Source organism: Exophiala dermatitidis, assembly GCF_000230625.1.
Source record: "Exophiala dermatitidis NIH/UT8656 unplaced genomic scaffold supercont1.6, whole genome shotgun sequence".
Lineage (NCBI taxonomy): Eukaryota > Fungi > Ascomycota > Eurotiomycetes > Chaetothyriales > Herpotrichiellaceae > Exophiala > Exophiala dermatitidis.
This window is the reverse complement of record NW_008751651.1, coordinates 2,498,391-2,519,516: the sequence shown is the minus strand read 5'-3', so window position 1 is coordinate 2,519,516 and position 21,126 is coordinate 2,498,391. Positions and strand designations below refer to the sequence as shown.

At 51.6% G+C, this 21,126-nt stretch overlaps 6 protein-coding genes across 6 annotated transcripts; 4 read left to right on the top strand and 2 right to left on the bottom strand.

Moving 5' to 3' along the window:
* The first annotated feature begins 1,049 nt into the window (after nt 1–1,049).
* HMPREF1120_07722 (uncharacterized protein) lies at nt 1,050–4,798 on the top strand. The gene is made up of 4 exons (XM_009161952.1): nt 1,050–1,456; nt 1,695–2,388; nt 2,808–2,890; nt 3,032–4,798. Exons 1-4 carry the CDS (start codon nt 1,287–1,289, stop codon nt 3,063–3,065), a joined length of 981 nt encoding a protein of 326 aa, XP_009160200.1. The 5' UTR covers nt 1,050–1,286; the 3' UTR covers nt 3,066–4,798.
* Nucleotides 4,799–4,803: 5 nt separating this feature from the next.
* On the bottom strand, nt 4,804–8,527 carry HMPREF1120_07721 (chitin synthase 4; the record flags this gene model as incomplete). Its single annotated transcript, XM_009161951.1, has 2 exons — nt 4,804–4,910; nt 4,978–8,527. 2 exons carry the CDS (start codon nt 8,525–8,527, stop codon nt 4,804–4,806), a joined length of 3,657 nt encoding a protein of 1,218 aa, XP_009160199.1.
* Nucleotides 8,528–11,672: 3,145 nt separating this feature from the next.
* On the top strand, nt 11,673–13,814 carry HMPREF1120_07720 (uncharacterized protein; the record flags this gene model as incomplete). Its single annotated transcript, XM_009161950.1, has 2 exons — nt 11,673–13,713; nt 13,780–13,814. 2 exons carry the CDS (start codon nt 11,673–11,675, stop codon nt 13,812–13,814), a joined length of 2,076 nt encoding a protein of 691 aa, XP_009160198.1.
* A 788-nt stretch (nt 13,815–14,602) lies between these two features.
* Nucleotides 14,603–16,226, top strand: HMPREF1120_07719 (uncharacterized protein; the record flags this gene model as incomplete). Its single annotated transcript, XM_009161949.1, has 3 exons — nt 14,603–14,712; nt 14,765–15,714; nt 15,775–16,226. The coding sequence occupies 3 exons, from the start codon at nt 14,603–14,605 to the stop codon at nt 16,224–16,226; spliced, it is 1,512 nt and encodes a 503-aa protein (XP_009160197.1).
* A 162-nt stretch (nt 16,227–16,388) lies between these two features.
* HMPREF1120_07718 (uncharacterized protein) lies at nt 16,389–19,423 on the top strand. The gene has a single exon (XM_009161948.1). The coding sequence runs from the start codon at nt 17,620–17,622 to the stop codon at nt 19,210–19,212; it is 1,593 nt and encodes a 530-aa protein (XP_009160196.1). The 5' UTR covers nt 16,389–17,619; the 3' UTR covers nt 19,213–19,423.
* Nucleotides 19,424–20,477: 1,054 nt separating this feature from the next.
* Nucleotides 20,478–21,044, bottom strand: HMPREF1120_07717 (uncharacterized protein; the record flags this gene model as incomplete). The annotated part of the gene is made up of 1 exon (XM_009161947.1): nt 20,478–21,044. The coding sequence occupies one exon, from the start codon at nt 21,042–21,044 to the stop codon at nt 20,478–20,480; it is 567 nt and encodes a 188-aa protein (XP_009160195.1).
* Nucleotides 21,045–21,126: the final 82 nt, after the last annotated feature.

The following is a 21,126-nucleotide window of genomic DNA, read 5'->3' as shown; positions in this document are numbered from 1 at the left end:
TCTTAGTATCTTTAGCCGACGATAGGGCGTAGACTTATCTTCGTAATATAGGCGGTTAGATAGAGATATCGTTCTATTAAATCGATTATTAAGGCGTTAGATTAGGATAGTCTATTATCGATATAGCTCTAATTAACGTTAGTAGTCTCTATCTTTCCTATCTAGCGCCTATTTCTCCTCCTATATAAGTATATTCGATTCGGTATAGGGAGGTAGTTTAGGCGGCTCTAGTAATAGAATCGGTTCGGGTTAGGAGAGGTCGATATACTACTATAATTCGTTAGCCTATACTTTACTTTTAAAGGCTCTATACTAGTTATTCTAGTTATCGAGAGTACTTAGAATAGGAGTAGTTCTAACGGAGATAGTAGAAGAGCGAGTCGACTCCTCGTAGTATGCTACTATTATTTCGGTTACGGTAGAGAATAATTCTATTAATACTATTAATTAGTTCTCGTATTAGGGTATAAGTATTATAGATAAATATATTCGATTATTAGTCGTTCGTAGAGTAGTTAATCGTAAACCGGGCTTATAACTATTAGTAGGTACGCTAAAATTATTATATTTACTCTCGCTCTATCTACTTAATAGTATATAGAGTAGTTTTATATATATTATAGAAATCGGAGAGAATACCGTATCTCGTACGGTCTATAGATTATTCTAGAGAGTGGTAAACCTCGTCGTCGACGTCGTTATCGAGCGTTATTTAGGGTCGATAGCGAGGTTTAGGAAGCGCAGCTGACGTAAGTGTTCCTTGGCAGTGGGGCATCGGAGCCGACTGTGTACAACACACAGGATTGACTACTATACTGCGTCCAGGCTACAGCACAGACCTACTACTAGTAGTAGTACATCTGTACCCTCGCCCTCGCGCCACCATCCTAAACTCCGTGGCTAGGACGATCGAGCCTCAGGCTCCCCGAACAGATCCCGGCTTGTGAGCCCCATAGCGGAGCCTCCGCGTGGCCTGGCGCTGCCGGTGCGGCCGGCGAACTGCACAGGAGTCGTAGACAACATCCAAAGTAGGTTGCCTACCTTATTAGCTTGACTCTGAAGCTCATCGAGACCCAGTTCATTTCCCTCGTTCGATCGAGCCGGACGGGACTACTGGAGAACGGGCCGACCGATGCTTGAAGTTCTCTTCCCCTCCAGATACTCATCATTTTCTATGAAATATCTGCCATGATAAGAATCCTGAACAGATTGGTCTCTCACCTGTCCTACAGTTAGCAGAAGTCAATTCATCAGCCAACGGCCGTTGCTTTGTGTTTGTTCTCCAAATGGCCAACATGACCAGCGAGCAAGACCACGCCGAAGACGTCGACCCGGGGTACTGGGATGACGACGAAGCGGACCTGGAATCCCAAACCACGTCCTTGTACTCTGCCATCTGGGAACACGTCTATGAAAATGGCCGGACGTACCATGGCTACAGAGCTGGGTCTTACTGGTACGTACAGACTTACAGTACAGCACTCCGACGTTCCGTTCACACATTTTACTGTATCTATCCATGCACGACCGTTGCAATCCAAACTGGTACTTATTGTGATCAATGTCTCGCACTCGCTCCGTCCACTTTCTCTCGCAGTCCCCTCTTGGCTCAATTTCCCTTTTTTTGTTTTTGGCCTTTCTGTCTCTATCTCTCCTGGGACATTAGTATTGATTTTTTTTGGTATTTTTAACAGGGGGCCCAACGACGACCAAGCCAACAGCAACCTCGACCTATTCCACCACATTTTCAACCTAACGCTCAAAGGACAACTAACACTCGCACCAATCGGCGAGAGTCCGCAAAGGGTATTAGATCTAGGCACCGGAACAGGAATCTGGGCGATGGATTTCGCAGACCGATACCCGACCGCCACAGTAATTGGAACGGACCTATCACCAATCCAGCCGCAATGGGTGCCGCCGAACGTGCAATTTGAGATTGACGACTTTTGTCAGCCGTGGACGTTCAAGAAGAACTCGTTTGATTTCATCCATGCCCGCTGTCTGTACGGCTGCATCGCCGACTACGGGGCTTTTTACGAGGAAGTCCTAAATCATTTGCAACCCGGCGGCTGGTTCGAACAGGCCGAGATCAGTGTCGTTTCTCGGTCCGACGACGGCACTACTGACGGTACTTATCTCGAACAATGGAGCCAGTTGGCCCTCGAGGGCGGTGACCGGATCGGCAAGACTTTTCGCATCGCCGACGAACTCGAGGACCGCATGGTCGATGCCGGCTTCGTCAATGTCCGGTGTTTCCGCTTCAAGTGGCCTATTGGGCCTTGGCCCAAAGACCCAAAGTTGAAGGAGATTGGGGCGTATAATCGTCTCGCTTGTGAGCAGGGGATCGACGGTTGGGCCTTACGGCCTTTGACTCAGATTCTGGGGGTGAGTATGAGTGCAATTACGAGTTCTATCCACGATTCTTTCTTCAATGACGATGACGCACGTGGTGTCTTGCACTGCTGTCATGTTGGATCGGATGGCTTTGCCTTATCGGCTTCTTTTTTGCTGCCACGCCCGCTGACTGCCGTGGTTCATCCTTTGCTGGCTGGCTGAATCAGACCGCCCTGATTACTCTTCTTGTTTGTCGAGAGACTTAATGTCCGTCTGTCGGTTCCAAGTGGGAGTGGCAGTGGCAGTTTTCAAACCAGCATCCGAGATCCCTTATTTGTTTCTCGCTGTTCCCGATCGCGATCCTTTTTCCTCTCTCGTGTCCCACCTTTCTTTGCTCCTTTTCAATTGTGTGCTCTTTCTCATACTATATGGCTCAGAGCTGCTGCTGACTCGACTTTTTTGAACCGCAGTGGTCCATCGAAGAAGTTCACGTCCTGTGCGCCCAACTCCGACGGGATTTTCGAGACCGGAAAATCCACGCTTATCAATATGTGTAAGTTTGGACCATCCATAACCATCAACAACGGCACTACCCTGAAAATATCCTTTTCCTTTCATCATGCCATTGTCATGGCTCGTTTGATTTTTATGCTAGCGAGCTGCTAAGCAACTGCTAACCCCTACCCTCACCTAGCTCCGTATGCTACGGTCAGAAGCCGGCAACTTGAGGATTGAGGTTGTTTACAGTTTCCCTGTTGCTCAAACAAATGTCTGCCAACGACCTCCTGAGTCTTGTTAGTTCGGTCAAGTCCGATCAGGACTTGTTGCAGTCCGTCACACAGCTTTCCGGGTCCGGGAAACGCCAGAACTAAAGTGACGGGGTCTACGGTCTACCCTGCACTACGACGCAATGCAAAGCAAACCAAGTATTTGAGCAGGTGCACCACAACAAGCAAGCTCCTTTATCTGGAGAGGATCAGCATCGGCATCGACATCAACTCAGCCTCGATTACCTTGCCTCTCTCTGTCTTTTACTCTGGCTGATGAAAAGTGGAACGAACATCGAAACCTCGAGAGTCGAAAAGGCCACTAGAGCGCCCGTTCTTCTCGTCAGTCAGCTCGACCAATGGGTCCGGTTTAAGTACGATAAAATCAGATCAAACCAGACCAGACACGACTCCCACTTGGAAAACCAATCCACTTGTGGCACAATCCAATCTTCAGCCACTGCATGTCAACATCAAAGCCGACAAAGACGTGGTGGGCCATCCATCAGAGGCTGAGCATGGAACCGATCCTGGAACCAAAGTGATTTTAACTCTGGGCGACCGTCAAATCTGTCCGAGAAGTCAACGATGCCATCCAAAGACCCCAACATAACATCCCAACATTGTAATGAGGAAGATAACGTCGATAACCGGGCCCAGTCAACATTCCTGGTAACACGACGTGTGAGACAAGCTGAGCTGAGCCTAGACAGCACGACACGAAACACATTAGTATGAGGCCAGACACAAACCGAGTCGACGACCGCCCTGAGAGGACCGGACACCATAATCATGATAAGGCACCAGACACGAAGCTTTGAACGAAACACACCACGACAGGCAGGACACGAGACCTGCATCGCTTACTATACATAAGCGCGAGCGAGCGCGCGCCCTGGAACTGAAACTCAAAACTCCCACACTCCTCGAAAGCGCGGATCTAGCATCTGCATCTGCCTGAACACTGCCATGAACCTGATTCCGAACTCGAACTTGGGCCAAATATGATGGATGGACATGGACATATATCCGACCACCACTGCCATCAGCCCACTACCTGTATTCATCAAATACAAGGACAAACACTTAATGTCCAGCTGAGCTACTGCAATCCAAGAACAAAAAACAAATGCAGAATGAACCCAATTGGACGACCCTGGGCAACTCAGTTTGACACAGTTTGCCTCGATGACAAACAACGACTTGCTGGGCGAGAGTACTGTAGAACAAAAGGTACCTTTGGTATGCAGTGGCTGCAAACATCACGGTTCAGATCACACACACAGGCTGCAACAGCTTGAACCACCATGACATAACATGACATAAACACATTCATTATTAGATCGTTATCGTCCAAAGGGACAATAGTGATGGTAAGAGCTGGCCAGATACAAGATTGGTCTTGTCTTTCTTTCCCATTTCACACCCTTCGCGGGAATCACAAAATCTGCGCGATATTTAGTCTCCTTTCTTTCAACACCTATCACGCCCCCTTTCTAAGATGGAACTACCATATTTTGGTCGTGTCATTGCACCAAAATCCCCAAAATGTCACACACAGAGAACCGCCCACTGCATTTGGCGCCATCTCCTCCAATTTTCAAAAGCTCTCAATCTCAGTCTCAATCCAGCTAGCTGTCATGTAATGTAATACATTCCGGTCGAGTCTGAAATCTCAACAAACTTCAAGAGCATCTCGTCAATAGTCACGGTAGGGTTCGAACCCATGCATAGAACCGTAACCGCTCGGTGGACGCGTAGGAGGTTGCTGGTTCCAAACACTTCCGTTCGCCTGAGCTCGCCGTTCTAAACAAGTGACACAAATTAGTCTCCACGAGTATACCACAAACACTAGAACGCTGGTCAAGCTTACCTCTTTCAAAATCTCCCCATCGTTTCATGGTGATCTTGCTACTGTCGAATTCTCCTTCATATTCCAAACCGGCCTTCTTAGTCTTCTCCCCAGCCGTCTTTCGAGTCTCACCCCAACTGAAATCATCAAACTTCCAGAACGCATAAGCTGGAAGAACAAAGTTCCAGATAGGTAATGACAGGAGGTAGATGCCCATCCAAAGAATGTACGACCAACGGTGAGCGGTCAAGACGATCAAAATCGCGGGAAGTCCAAGAATGAGGGCCAACAGGACCAATGGGATGACCGGAACCGGTTTCTTGACGATCGAGATGATGATGAGATAGAAAGTAAACGAAATGGCGGCGGGGAGAACCAGAGTGCCAATCAGTTCGATAAACACCACAAACTGCATGCTGAAGCAGAAGGTCCCGCAAAGATCCCGCACCAGCACGAGTTCCATCAGGTTGTGCACCGTACTGTTGATCCATCGTCGACGTTGAGACAGAAGAACCTTGAATTCGTCGGGCACGGTGGTCTTACACACTGCCTGAGGCACGAAGACTTGTTTTCTTTTAGGGAACGTCTTCAGCATCAGAGTGGACAGATATCGATCCTCGCCCAGAAGCAGCAGATTCTTCTTATGAAGAGTGTCGACCACATTCTCCGAGTAATGCTCAACAATGTCGGGATTGGCCAGGATGGGAACCCAGTAGTTCTGACCACCTTTGGGCGACTTGATCCGGTACATGCAGAAGCAACCAGGAAGACAAGTGACACCGCCAAAGACGGACTCAAAAGATTTCGACAGGTGATGAGAAATAAAGTACTCAAACACCTGGATCCGTGACACCCAAGAAGCGTTCTTGTTGGCAATCTTGGTTTCGCCACAGAGACCCATGATCTCGGGATCTTTGACCATGGCCGATACCATATGAGTCAAACTGTCCGGGAAGACTTTCGTATCGGCGTCCACCATGAGCACCATCTCGTAAAAATCGGGCGACATGCCTGTCACCTTCCACAGACCGTTGAACATTTCGTATTCCAGTTCGGTCATTCTTTCGTCGAACATGACCTTCTGCAAGAAGGACATCAGAATGATCTGACTGTCACGTTTACCTCGGTTGCCGGGTTTGCTCTTGGTGGCCTCGTCTGGAGTTCCGCATTTGACAACCACCATCATGGGCACTCGTTGTTGCTTGGTCGGGTCGATTCTGGACTTTGGGCCATAGTCGTAGAATCCGGCATACACTTTGGCCATGTTGTGCCGCTTGGCACCGCTTGACACAGCCACGTACGAGAAAGCCTGGACGTCCTCGGGAGCGATCACAAAATCGCCCATCATGCCGAGAACAATGTCTGGGGTGGATTGAGCTTCGCCTTTTCCTTTGATCATACCGTCACAGACAACAAGAATGGCTTTGTGGCTGTTCGGGTAATCTGTAGTGGCGATCGAATCCAGCGTGGTGCGAATCCCGTCTTCACCCTCCGAGTAGGCCGTGACCAAACAGATGACATGAGCGAGGGGATATCCAAAAGGTTGCCACTCTGGAGGTGGTTGGGGAACCACGTTTTCGTGAATGAAACCCACAGGGCCATTCGGATCCAGATTGTCCATGACGGCCGAATACCTAGTTTCCTGCCCGGACAGGAGTAAGCTGGATCTACTAGCACCAACACTCATCCTGGAGTGCAGGTCAAGAGTATTCTGACTGCTGTTAAAACCGGATTTGTACGGGTTGCCGCCAGGCAGCAATTTCGCATTGGATGATTGACTCGTCATCGTGGTTGGAGGAGGTCGACTGCTTCTTCGATCGACGGCATACGGACTGGTGAAACGAGATGTCTGAGGGAGAAACATGCTGCCACGTTTGCTGGTTCGTCCGTCAGATCCGGTAACCGTACTTGCAGGGTCCGTGATTTTCGGCGCAGGCTTGTAGATATCGTCGGTCCAGTCTTCGATTTGTTTGGCTCGTTTCTTCGGATCAGACGTCTGAGAAGTTTTGGCCGCCGCAAAGCGCCGAGCGAGGAACCACTGGAACGCCAAAGCGAGGAAGAATTTGGCAGCGACAATGGCGAGGATGAAAACCAATGAGACGTACAGCACAACCTTCGATGCGATACACCCAACACTCTCCGTGTCGATGGAGCCGACCTTCGCAATCTGGGTGAGACATCGACCGACCTGTTTGTCGGTTGCCGACTGCAAGACATGCGTGAGGTCCATGCCACGGACCCGCCCATTCTCTCGCAAGTCGTCAAACTGCTGAGGCCATGCGACCTGACTCTTGTTGAACCATTTCAAGAGATCCAGATCCACGACAGAGCCGGAATACACCGCAAGGTTTCGGCTTTTGTTCTTGATGTCATCCCACGTAAAATACACGTCGCCGGCCTTCTTAAGGCTGTAGAACGTATTCCTTGCTTTAGCGGTGGTATGACAAGCATAGCCAAGATAGTATGGGCTGGTCAGGTTGACCTCAGACGAACCATCCTGGTTGAATGCCGTGCAAGGAAAATACCACGCCAGGTCTCCGTCGGAATTGGTAGGGACATCAGACCCTTCAGCTAGCGTGATAAGACCTTTGCAAGCGCCATTGACCTTTTGGAACATAAAACTTCCGTCCTGGCCACCGTACTTGTGGGGCAGGTCATAGAGCACGTTGGCGTCCAAAGGAATACCACGGGCAGCTGGATGCATGGATCCGTCCAGATTGTAAGCACCACCATGAAAGATCATATAGCCTCGGTCGACATGGTTGATTTTGAGCCGCAGACCCGGGGCTGCACAAACAGCTTGTGTGAAGCCAAAGGTCAGGAAACCGACAAAGGCGGCGATAAGAAGGATGATGCTGATCAGCCCAACCTTTTCTCTCCATGCCCTCCGCTGTGCCCTCGCAGGCATACCGAAGCATTGTAGGAGACAATCTGGAGCCCAGAATGTGACCACCGCACAGTAGATGTTCCAAATACTTGGAGGCTTGATCTTGTCAAGTTCCTTCTGTCTCCTCTTTTCTTCTTCAGTCAAGTTTCGCGTATCCTTTCTGACCAGCTTGCGAGGCGCTTTCTTTTTACCCACAGGCTCCAATTTCCCAGGCATACGTGACTTTTGCGGATTGCCGACAACTTCCTCCTCGATAGAGGTGTCTTGCTGGGTGCTTCCCGAGCTCACGGTGCGGTGCTCGGCCAGATCCTCTACCACGGGGTCATTGCCGGTGGTGGAAGGAAGGACTTCCATGTTTGCGGCATGTTTGCGGTAGTAGTAATTGGGATGGTCCCGGTCAATACGGTTGCGTTCGGGACGAATGAGAGACTTCTTTCGACCGAGGTCGCTTTGGCTCATGGGATTGGGATTAGACATGATCGGCTCCCAGTCTGCCGTCCTTGAGCTGGGTGAGGGAGGATACGGCTCAGTGCCGTTTCGCTGCGGCGGGTATGGGGGATTTTGTGGTGGGTTGTAACCTGTTTCGACGTCCCTCAATCGGCGGGAAGGCGACTCTCTGTACGGTGAATGTGACTTGTCACGGGTTGGCGAAGTCGCCGGCCGGGGCATACGTGGTTCTGCCATGGCGCTGTAGGGGGAAGAATGTTAGTGGGGACAATCTCCATCAACAATGGCATTATTAGCATAGCACGTACATTTTGGCTATATGTCACTCCTTTTCCACATGGACTCGCTTTTTCGACTGTTGGTATTAACGAGTGAAGTCGGAGGCTAGCGCCTGCGCAGCCTTGTCCGCCGATGTCTGAAGAGGTTTGTCGCCGAGGAACTCGTGACGGTGCAGGGCGATATGATACAAGCGGCGGCGTGAAGCACCCGATGTGCAGACTGGCCCTTGGAAGAGTGTTGGCGGGCAAGAGGTGACCAGGTTGAATTGATCAAACGATTGGGATCACTTTTGGTATTGTTTGTTGTCCAGGGGAAAACTGCGCCCCGAGGCAAGCCGGAGGCAAACGAGGGACAGTTGTATGGAACAGTTCGCGGCAGTGCCCTGGACACCCCGTCAAGAAGTGATTGCAAGGCGAGGAAAAAGAATGTACTGTGGTATGTTTGCTTGTATGGGGAAAGAGGGTATAGCCAGGATACAACTTGAAGGAGGATTAGAGCCGCTGCCAGTGTGTGTCTGGAGTCTGTGTCTGGGTTGCTGGGCTTCGGTGGTGGTGCTTCGGGTTTGGATTTGTTGGTTTGTTTGACATGGGCGTGTCAGCCAGTGCCAGTGATTGCCGGGCGCAGTCCAGTTCCAGTCACACTCATCAGTGGCCAAAACCAGGCCTGCGCAGGTCTGCTCCAGGGCTGCTACTATTTTACTGGTCTCGCCTACTAGTGGTATCGATCATCAGGAGAAACATTGATCGAGGCCGCAGCGCCACAACTGCAGGATGCAAGACCATGCAGCAGACATCTTGACGCTGCAGTCTTTTACCGCGAGGGCGGTTGAGGCCCCAAACACAACTTGTTACTACAGGAGAAAATCACACCCACACAAATTCCGTCCTGGTGTACTATCCAAGGTTGTCAACATGGCACTTCTACGTCCTCCACTTTGCATCGACCCCCGACTCGGTGGGAATCAATCTGTTGTTGCCTTGCTCAATCAGGACTGCTCAAGTGAGTTCCTGCATCCTGCAGACGCACTCGCTTGTGGCTGAGTCGATGCGCTTGATATTCGGTGGGGGCCCTGTCCATGTCCCTGTCGTGATGGATGTTGTGCCTGTTCTGCTTGCCCTGTTCGCAAACCAGGTATATTCCTGGTAGCTGAGTATAACCTAGCAAGTACCTACATTGTACAGTACATACTACTGGGTACCTAGGTAGTAGGTAGAGTGCCCCTGGGTGTCTGGTGGTACTAGTAGTGCTCATTTTTTATCTCCGAGCGATGCGGTTGCCCTGCCAGTGGACAGAAACACGGTGCTACAGCGGTTACGCACTTACCAGCTGCCCACTGCACCCCGGCACGGTGATGGCATTTTATTCAAGATACCTAATATAAGTATTGATTGACAGGATGCTGACCCTTGGCAAACTACCTCAGAACTCCTTGTCTACGGCTTTAGGATTTGTAGATTCAGCATTGACGACTCTCCATCGAGTGGGCCTCAAGGAGCCATCCTAAGCATGCCCTGCCCCCTGGGCGACTGAACATCCCGGTACCTTGTCCTCCATGGGATCCCAAGATCTGTGCACCAGCAACTTGAACCGTACGGTATGATCGAAAATAAGGATTATCTACCAGTATAGCAACCAGAATAAAGAGGCTCCCCCTCGCCCGCCACGTCCGCGGACAGACAGGCATACAATGTTGTACCACTGTATATCCATAGCACAGTAGCAGTAGTCATCTCTGGGCTTCTCCCCTCCATCCGGCTCCCTCGGAATCCGCGAACATCGCAGTGTAGCCCACGGCAGAGGTCTCTTATTATAGTAGTATTGTACCACTGTACAATTGTACTAATCGTGACCACAAGGTAAAACTTGGACCCGCGCAGTTCCAGAAACAGATTTTGGCTACCGGGGCCATCCGCCGGGCATGTTCGTTGGACCATGAAAAGCCGGCGCTGAGAGTCTGGCGGCCCCCACGAGAGCTAGTAGTCCCAGCGCCATCTTCAAGCCTAGACGAAACAGTCTCGGGCTGAAGAGCCATCCACTGGCACTACTTCCTACCGCGATCCATTCACTGCGCGACTGCTTTACGACCACAACCCCAGTAGGATGCGTTAGGCACCCAACTTCTGTCTAGATACAGCCTCGTCTGGCTTAAGGAAGCACTGACACTATAACCACAGTGATCGCGTCTTCTCGCTAAGGCAGTCTGCTTCAGGATAAAGCTGCACATGATCCTAGGACCTAAAGTTCTAGGGATGAAGTAAGTTTGGTACCTATTTTATGTACTCTGCCATATATGCACAGTGACACCGCGGATCCTGTCACTTGACTGTCTACCGCGCCTCGATCAACTAACTGCAGCACAAAGCAAAGACCGTTAAGCTGTCAAAGACATTTTCTTTGTCTGCCGGACAGAAAAGCTAGAAAAGCTGCCCAAAGGGCGTCTATTTTAGCCACGGCCATCAAAGAACCACGTACCTGGCCGCGCATCACAGCACGCAGAAAAGGAGACCGTCAACCCATCAGGTGGCAGTGTGGGGACTGTCCACGTCTAACCAAAAAGTGCCTGTTCGCCATCCTTCCGCTCCCTTTACCCATCAATTCCATTCCATCCCATCCCGCACGCTCGCTTGCTCGCACACTGCTGCTATTGTTGCTTCTACTGTCTTCCACCGTGATATCAATCGTGCGGATGAACTGACCGGGGCTGCCTGGAGCTATCCCGTCAAATCCGCTTGCTTTTAGCATTGAAGCCATCGTCCTTGCGTTCAGCCAGCGACCGCAACCTCTCTCTGTCCATCAAAGGCACTGCATTCCAACCACCATTCGTTCCCACGGCCGTACAGGCTCACGGCAAGACGCCACAGCATTCCTTTCCGTCCATCCATATCCAGGGCTTCCGCAGAGTACCGCTTTGACTCTACCCCAGACGATTAAGCACATTCCAGCATCGGAATTGCCTTGGGCTGCTGTCCAACCATTCTGCGCCGGTTGAACCTCTCCAGCCTGACACGAACTGTTACCTCGCTCTCACCTTCGTAGTAGTGGCATTTCAGTCGGAGCTCAAATGTCTGCGGCTTAAGGCGCTCTGTCCTTCGATACCGTCGAAATGGCTCAAGTCGCCAGTCCTCCTCTCCCGCCCACTCCTCCACCACCGATTTACTCTCCACCCCTTCGGGCGAACAGTCCCCAGGTAATGGAGCCTCTGGAAGAGAAGGGCATTGTACAGCAACCTCCTGCTTATCAGCAAGAAAATCAAGAGCCCAAAAACATGAGCAACCCTACCATATCCATGTCGCCCGCCGACGGCGGATCTGGAGAAGAGGCCCTTGAAGTCACTGAAGTTCAGATCAGCCCACCCGAACCCGCGCTGCCGAAACCGAGTGATGCCGCTGCGCCGGAGGGGACGTTAACTCCAGAGCCGTCGCTTCGACAGGATCCCGCCAGACTGTCGCCAGGCCCTCAGACAATACGACGACAACTAGGCGAGCCCCAAACTGACATCAATCATCGGAGAGTGTCCTCGGAGAATCTCAACCCTCAAGGAGGGCCTGAACTGACACCGTTCCAAAAGAGATCTGTGCGCCATGTTTCTACTTCTGCTGTTGATATGGACCCCCCTGCGGAGTCCTTCGAGCCGCTGCGGTACCATCACCAGTCTCTTGAAGACCCTGAGATGAGAACATTAAACAGACGAGCTTCTCGGCTCACCGTTGCTACCGACATGTCCGGCCCCGCAGACAGCTCGCGGAATAGTACGTACGGTCTAAACCTGCGGAGACCTGACTCTGCGTTTTCAAGCACATCTGAGTTCCGTGGTCGAACATACTCTCCAAGTTTGTCTCCTGCCCGGCCAGTGTCAAGGGGATCCAGGTCGCCTGACACCCGACCGTTATCATACGTCGATCTCTTGAACGTTCCATACCCTCAACCGCCGCCGAGTGGCGCCGAGAATCTCGTCAACTCAGGACTTCGTTCGGTGGTTGGTAACAATGCCAACCTACTCTCTACCCGCAAGACTTTGGAAATGTATCGTGCCAATGTCAAGAAGACCAATGATCCGGCCGTGCAGTATGAATTCGCCATCTTCATGATTAGTGCCGCTCAGGAGGAAGGATTGGAGCAGGAAGGCGATGCTGCCTCTGCCGTGTCTGGAAAATCACATGCCTCGGTTCGAGACGACCTGCTGAAGGAGGCGAAGCATATCCTGCAAAGACTGGCCGACCGCTCATATCCATTTGCTCAGTATTATCTGGCAGACGGCTATGCGTCTGGGCTGTTTAATAAAGGCAAAGAAGACTGGGATCGAGCCTTTCCCCTTTTCCTTGCCGCGTCTAAACATGGTCACGCCGAGGCCATGTACCGAACCGCCCTGTGCTACGAGTTTGGCTGGGGTTGCCGGATAGATGCAGCCAAGGCTGTCCAATTCTACCAGCATGCAGCCAGCAAAAACCATCCAGGTGCCATGCTTCGACTTGGCCGAGCCTGTTTGACAGGTGATATGGGATTGACAAAGCGGTACCGGGAAGGTGTGAGATGGCTGAAGCGAGCCGCTGAAGCAGCCGATTTCCAGTACAACCAAGCACCTTATGACCTAGGTTGTCTTCACGAGACAGGCTACGGGCCAGACGTCTTTAAAGACGAGGCTTATGCTGCACAACTCTACACCAAGGCTGCTGACCTTGGACATGTCGACGCGAACTTTCGACTCGGTCGGGCATATGAGTTTGGTGAATTGAACTGTCCCAAGGACCCGGCTCTGAGCATTCACTTCTACACCGGGGCTGCAGAGCGTGGACATCCTGAGTCCCAACTAGCCCTTTGTGCCTGGTACATGGTTGGCGTTCCCGGCGTGTTGGAAAAGGATGAGGCCGAAGCGTACGAATGGGCTAAAAAGGCGGCCGAACAGGGTCTGGCGAAGGCACAGTACACTGTTGGATACTTCACGGAGATGGGCATAGGGTGCCGTCGTGATCCGCTCGAGGCCAACGTCTGGTACGTTCGGGCTGCGGATCAGGGTGAAGAACGTGCCAAACATCGCATTGCTGCCATCCGAGCGGCCGGTGCTGGCGCCGACCCGGTCACTGCGGCGACAGCAAAGAAAGGTCTACTGACCAGCAGCAAAAGTTCGGGAAATAAAGGACCTCAGGGTGAGCCACCTCTCTCCCGCGATGCGCTCGCTAGCGGTTCGGAATCACTGACCAGAAAAAATACAGAAGGCGAAAAGAAGAAGAAATTCGGAATCTTCTAGCCTCGGATTCGAATTTCACCACCCGACAGCAGAGGCCGACCTCAGGCTTGGGATAGTAAGTCAGATGTCGGCGCCAGGGATTGTCTCCACCACCATACTACTAATTAGACGACTGGCATTTGGGTTGGGCCTAAAGCATCGAGCAATGTCAAGCATGTGAGCTGGAGGATCGGATTTTTGAGCTGAAGATATCCCTGTACGGGGCGAGAGCGGACGAGTTTGATGAGAGCACACAACATTGCGGGCAGCCATGTCTTCTTTGGGCGTTCAGGGCATGAAATTCTTCCTGCATAGCGATGATACCAGGCCTCATAGAGAGACTCGAGAAGAGGCCAGTGTTTGAACCCAAGAAATTTCTGTACAAACAAGTGCTTCTGTATGCTTCGTTTGTCGCTCCTCCCCTCCACTAACGACGGTCCAGAAGTCCCAAATGGTGTCTGGCGTTGCCTTTCACCTTCAGCTCATACTGCGTCTTCATTCCCTCAAAGTTTCTTATTTGCTACAACGCCGTTCAACATTGCTCCATACTCTCCGATCCCCTCGGCAGTCAGGTATTTGCTTATGCTGCAGGGCTTGGAATCTTGTCTCTTTACGGAATTCGAAGCGACGGATCCCACCCTCCGCAGCTGCTGTGTAACCTTCGAGATACTCCCCCGCCTCGAGCTGAAAGAGTTGGGCGTTGGCATTATGGTGAACGATACTTATACACTGGGACTGCAACTATCTAGAGCAGAATGGTCCTCCTTAGAATCGCGCGCAGGCTCTTGCACACTTCTTACAACTACACGATGCTGCCTTCGAAAGATACTGCGCAGAATTCAGAAGTGACCACCAGTGTCGAGGACAGCAGTAATGCTGGGGAGCGTATCACTCACGCACATATTTGGAAGCGAGACAGGTCAGTAGTCATGGAGCTGGCAGGCTTGCCAAATCGTGCTGACAGCCGGCAGATTCTCTGGTGCTATCTTATTCAACTTCCTGGCATTTGTTCTTCCTGCTCTCTATGGCACAATATCCAAGCTATGGGTGGCCAACATCGACTCGAGCATGGTCGTCACCGTGGATTCCTACACGTACATCGGGGTCGTGGCCGAGGTGATTAACGAAGGGCTGCCCCGAGCTGCCTGGGTCGTCATTGGCGACCGGTCCGCTCGGCCACTGGCTTCGCGCATCGGGCTCTCACAGACGCTGATTCTATTCCAGAGCATGCTCGGCTTGATCGTCAGTCTGATCATTCTTGGGGCTGCCAGAAATTTCGCTGCGGGATTTGTCCCAATCCAGGTCCGTCAGGCCAGTCTGACATATGTTCGTCTGAGCTCGTTTTCTGTCTTGAGCGGCGCTATCGAGGCCGCCGTCACAAATGCTACACGAGCATTGGATCATCCTGACGTTCCTCTTATCATCAGTATAGTCAGGTTTGCCGTCAACATCATTCTGGATCTCTTGCTCATTTCTCCCTTTCATGTGGGAAACTTCTCCCCTTCGGTCAACACGCAAGCCGGGATTCGACTTGGCTGTGACTTTGCTGCCGCGTTCAGCGGACTGGCTGCATTTCTCGTCATTGCGATCAGACTTCGCAGAGCCCATGCTCTCGAAGACGTTCCCCGGCCCAGCGTGAAGGCTCTCCGGGTCCTTTTCAGACCGGGCGTTCCGCCTTTCGTTGAATCTGCCGTACGGAACGCCCTCTACCTGTGGCTCGTGGCCAACATTGTGTCCATGGGCACCGATTACGCCACGGCTTGGGGCGTGTTCAACACCATTCGATGGGGGTTGGTCATGGTTCCGGTTCAGACGCTCGAGGCGGCCTCATTGACATTCACCGGGCACGCCTGGGGTCGTTGGCGGAACGAGGTTGGTGGCGAGATTCGCGAGGCCAAAGCCAGTAGGAAACAGATTCGAGGTAGGTCACCACAAGTCATTCGTGATAGATCTAACTTTGACCTGGTTATGGTTCCTTCAGCCATGGCATACCCAGCGCTTGTTTCGTCGGCCGCCGTCTTGACGGTCGAGGTTGCTCTCTGCATTTTTCTGTCGCGGTTCGGATGCAAGCCGTTTGCGCAATACATCTCCGGTTCCGAGACCATTGGTAGCATCACTGGCCATATGTGGCGGACCATCGATTGGTGCTACATCTTTTATGCCCTATCAACCCAGCTGGCAACAATTCTCCTGGCCACCGTTCCTCGGTGGTATCTTTATCAGTCGCTCGTCTCGAATCTCTGCTATGTCTTACCATGGGCCATTGTTTGTCAGGCTGCACATCTCAACCCGGACGACGCCTGGACCTACCATTCCTTTGTATTTGGAGGCAGCCTGGTCTTCAGCTTCTTTGATGTGTTGCTGTTTGTATCGCTGTGGGCGTGGAAGCTTCAACGAGGCACCCTTGACTTTGACAAAGTGCGACTTGCGTAGGACAACGACCCTGGTGTCACCAGATCAGTAGTCGATGTGGCCGGTCAAAGAATCCAAGACAAATATGGCACAAATATAACTATATCCACCAATATGGGCAGCATTTAACCGTGTTTCGTCCGCGTCAATTTCAGATCAGAGTCCCAGATCTTTAGTGAACAGCGGTACCATCCGTCATCTCACAGTAATACCTCGGTCGGTTGCAATGCAGCTCTCAACAATATTCACCAGGACGCGGACTTCACCACCACAGCACGTACTGTAAGCGGCCCCCGATGAAATCCATCCCTCACATTGACAACACCCTCGAATACGGTGGTCATCAGGACAACAGAAAGACACCTACTAGTTTGTCAACCCGTAGCTCTTTCGCTTCGACGTCGCCATCTTGTTGCGGCATGATTGGCTCTCTTACACTAGGCGGTGAACGAGATGCAGGATCATGGACCGACCATCGATCTAGTCTTCTGCCCAAGCGACTGTTTACCGAAATCACCCCTAGCCTTCATAGGCATTACCAATCAGCTGCCTGGCCATCAACCGAATATTCTTGTTCTTCTTTGAGCTCACCGCTTCAACTACGCTGAGCTGACTCGGATTCCTTTTTCAATCTCTGTTAAAACTGCCCATCTTCCCCACAGAAGTCCTTACCGTCTGTGGGGGCACACTACTGCTTGCAGGTTTGGTTTTGGCTTTTGTCGGACATTCGTGCCGGTCACTACCCCCATCATGTGCTTGCTGTGTTGTTTGAAATGGTCGTTTTGGCTAGCGCCTGACCACTTTTGATGCGCGTCTCTCGTCCAATCCTTGATGCAGACGCCGAGGACATTGATGTGTTCTAGTACATTAATGCTACTGCGGACTCTTGCAAGCGTCCCCAGGTTGAAACACCGAGGGAGACACCGACATGGAGATGATCGGTTGGCTAAGATCGCGTGGCCGTGACAACTTCTTTTTTCGGTCCTGCAATGTACAAATGTGGTGGTGTGCAGACCACAAGATCAGGTGGTCAACGACTAAAACTGATAGATAAAGTATAGCACCTGACTTCGATTTGTGTGACATTGAAAGGCTGTGAAAAGGTCTGTTTTTGTGCTTCTCATCTTTCATCCCATGGTTCGATGATAGACCAATGGGTTAGTTGTTAATGTTCTGTTACTTTTCTACATGGACTCGAGTTGAACGGCCTCACGGCGAATAAATCTCAGGTTCTGTTCGGTCGGTGACGAGCTCTGACTTGATCGACGAATCAGTCCACACCGCTGCTTCGAGTGGTGTGAGACAGAAGGATTCTCACCTACTAGAGGACATCACGGACAAGACGCCCTTGAAACTCTTTGTTCACCTTACCAAAGCAGGAGACAAGGGACCGAACGTGGAGCGAGACAACCACATGGGAGAAGAAGACACCTCACAGGAGGGGAACGTTGCGAAAGTCTTCGAGTCGGTCGCAAAAGATGATGCCAGCTCGAAAGATTACAGCAGCAGCAACCGCACAAGAACCCGGACCCGAACCAGCACAAAGTCGAAGTCTCGCTCGAGAACCCCCAGCCAATCTGGAAACAACGGTAGTCCTTCACCATGTCGGCGGCAGCGGAAGAGCAAGAAGCACTCCCGGCAAGAATCATTAGCACTCCACCGCCAATCGTGTCTTCTATTTTCCTCGCCGGACGGAATGACCGTGTTACCCAGTCGAGAATTCACGCCTCTGCCGAGCGCCGCTGCGAGTTTTAGGTCTTCGTCGACGACTTCGACATCAAGCGGCGGCGGCCGAGAGAGACATGGTTACGTTTATTCATACCCACCAGCAGCAGACACATATACGCGTGAAGCTACGTCTTCGGACGCTGGTCACGGTGGCGGTGGTTTGGACGCAGCAGCGGCGGCGGCGGCGGCGGCGGCAGTTCAGAGAAGGATACTATGTGAAACAATCGATGCGAAATTGAATCGGCTGGCTGCGCAACAACAGCAGCAGCAAAAACACAACCGACGGAAGGATCAATCTACGGTATCTACGTGTTCGACGTCTACATGTTCTTACTGTACCATCTCTCCCCGTGTTCCGATTCGTTCTGACAGTTGTCGAGGCAAAGGCGAAGCTGAAGCTGAAGCTGAAGAATCCATCGACATCAACACCAACACTGCGAGTATAGTTGAGGTACCCGTGATAGTAGAGTCCAGATCAAGGGCGGACTCATACTCAGGCTCAGGCTCCCGTCATGGTGAAAGAGAGACAGAAACAGGCATAACAACCCCAACTGTCACTGGCAGAAACAGAAACAGAAACCTGGAACTCGACACCGTCATGACATGGACCTCGGACGCAACCCGGCGGCGCGAATATGCCAAGATCGACCGTGCGCACAGCGGTCTACGTGGCCTTTGGCGTCGGTGTGTTTGTGTCTTGATCTGTGGTAGTAAATATAATCAAAAGAGACGAAGAGGGTTTTTTACGGGGCGGTGTGATGGTGACAGTGTTCGAAGGTTCAGATTGGATTTAGGGGTTGAAGGTGATAGTGACGACAAGGATAGTGACGATGATGAAGGAGAGAATGGTGCCGACGATGATCAAGTGCATGGGCACGTGCTCGAGGATGAGGATGAGAATGAGAATGGAGGGCATGAATATACGACGACAACGAGAAGAACAACGACGACGACGACAGCAGCGATGACGATGATAGATATAGATCAAACGAAACGGCCAACGCCAACGCCAACGCCGACACCAACTCCACGACAAACTACAACCACAACCACAACCCAGTGTCTCAGTCTCATGGAAATGGAATTGGAAATGAGACAACTGAAAGGCCAGACTCGGATGGCGATAGTACAGGTGAAAGAAGAGGATGGACAGCAACCACGGCGGGAAACTCATAGGGGCGGCCATTGGATGCGGACGCAGACGCGGACGCGGACGCAGAGGTGGAAATGGACACAGGTGCAGAAATGGAAATTGGGATCTAATGTCCTCAGTACCTAGTACCTAGTAAGAATGATATTCAGAGACACATACTGTACATGCTAGCAGTACAGGAAGGATGTCTGGTGATCATGATCACCTGTCACGGTCACTATCCCATCAGTCTGTCTTTCAGGAAATCAAGATCCAGAATGATCTAATACATGGGACATTTCAGTAGGTCCCTGTAGGTAGCAGACCATCGAGCTGCAGTGAGACGAAAGGAAAGGGCGGCGGAGAGATTCAGAGAATGAATGACTTGAATCCACCGCGGCGCGACCTCAAACTTCAATTCCGGACCCGGCCTCGACCTTAACCCCCACATAAGGTGTCTAGGGCTATCGGCCTGCTTGGGCTTGTGTGATACTGGACCTGGGAGAACTTGAAGCAAAAGCTACTGCCTCTTGTCCATAATGCAGTGGTGCACCATTGTTGCACGTCCGAACTGTATATACAGTACAGTACTGTACACATAAAGTGTAGTATGTATGGGTCATCCATACTGCCAGTTGCTATCGCCTGCTTATTTCGCGATTTTGATTTTTCAATTGAAATGAAGCGCCATGACGGGACGGAATGGGCGGATACTGTGAATGATGCAGTGCTGGTTCATGGCGTGTGCCGTCCTTTCCAGTCATGAAAAGGGAGGTAGATAGATGCGTAAAGGGCCGGGCCCGCTGGGGCAGAAAAGATGTCGAGGGAAGAAGAAAGAGCTCGTTGGCTCATCAGAAGATCAAGCAGATATCGATCTCTGGACTTGTAGTGGCCTGATCAAGAATCTTGGCTCCTAGAAAAATAGAGACGCTGCGTCGGCTTTGATGAGGAGCTGAAGATTCAGTGTTTTTCTTGCTCCGCTCCTCCACTGAGGACCGAACTAAGGGACCCTCACGGGATCAATGCGTCTCTGGGTTTGTTTTGGTGGAGTTTGGTACGCTGTCATTTCAAGGCAGAACTGGAGGTCGTCCAGTGCACACTGTGACACGCAGTGAGCCGAGCTGACGGTCAGGCTTGTTGGTGGTGATTGAAATGAATCCTGGGGGTTCGTGGGAAATGGGATCCGTCGCATCCATCGAAGTGGCAGTCCCGGGTTCCGCTTATAGCCCTGCACAGACGGCCATGAACCCTAGGTCACGCCCCTCAAGCTCATCATCTCTGGACGAATCCAATCCTGGATCATGTCTGTTTGTCCACGTCACTGGATTGCGATAGTGTAGTAGTCCACATCTTCTCATGCGATAATATAACCCCCCAGGACTTTGATCAGTTGTAACCCTCTGTTGTCCCAGTTACAACAAATCGAAATCGTCCAGTTTCTCACGGTACTGCAAAACCTGTCTCTTGACTTTACTCCCGTCGACCCAAGTGACAAAGTCCTCCATCCCACGCGAAATGAGAAACGCCGGATCCGTCACCACCTCGGTGCCCACGCGGACATGGCCCTGTTCCACAAACTTGTGAGCCGTACTGATGTGCTCGACCATGCCAATGCGCACCATCAACACGCCCAGTCGCCGTCTGCAGAAAGCCGACACGGTCACGTCCTTCTCGACACTACTCAGTCCGGCACCCTGACCTCGATTTTGTTTCAGTATGCCGATTTGGTATAACTTTTCCAGCATGACGGTTTCCATTTCCACTCGGTACGGGTCCGTCGGGTCCAAGTTCGACAGCATGTGAGCCAGCTGGCGCAGCCGCCCGCAGATGGCGTTGTATTTGCTGTAGTCGAGCGGGTGGGTGAGGTGGTAGCGACGGCGGACGGCGGCTTCGCGGTGTGAGTCGCCGTCGGATTTGTAGCTGATTAGGTCGACTTTGCGCAGGAGGCGGGACTCGTGGTGCTTGAGTTTGCGGACCATGGTTGTTGTTGCTCGAAAAACGCACGGTGCTAGATCCAATAATTTCGGATGCTATTGGATTGTGATTGATCCTGAATCGTCT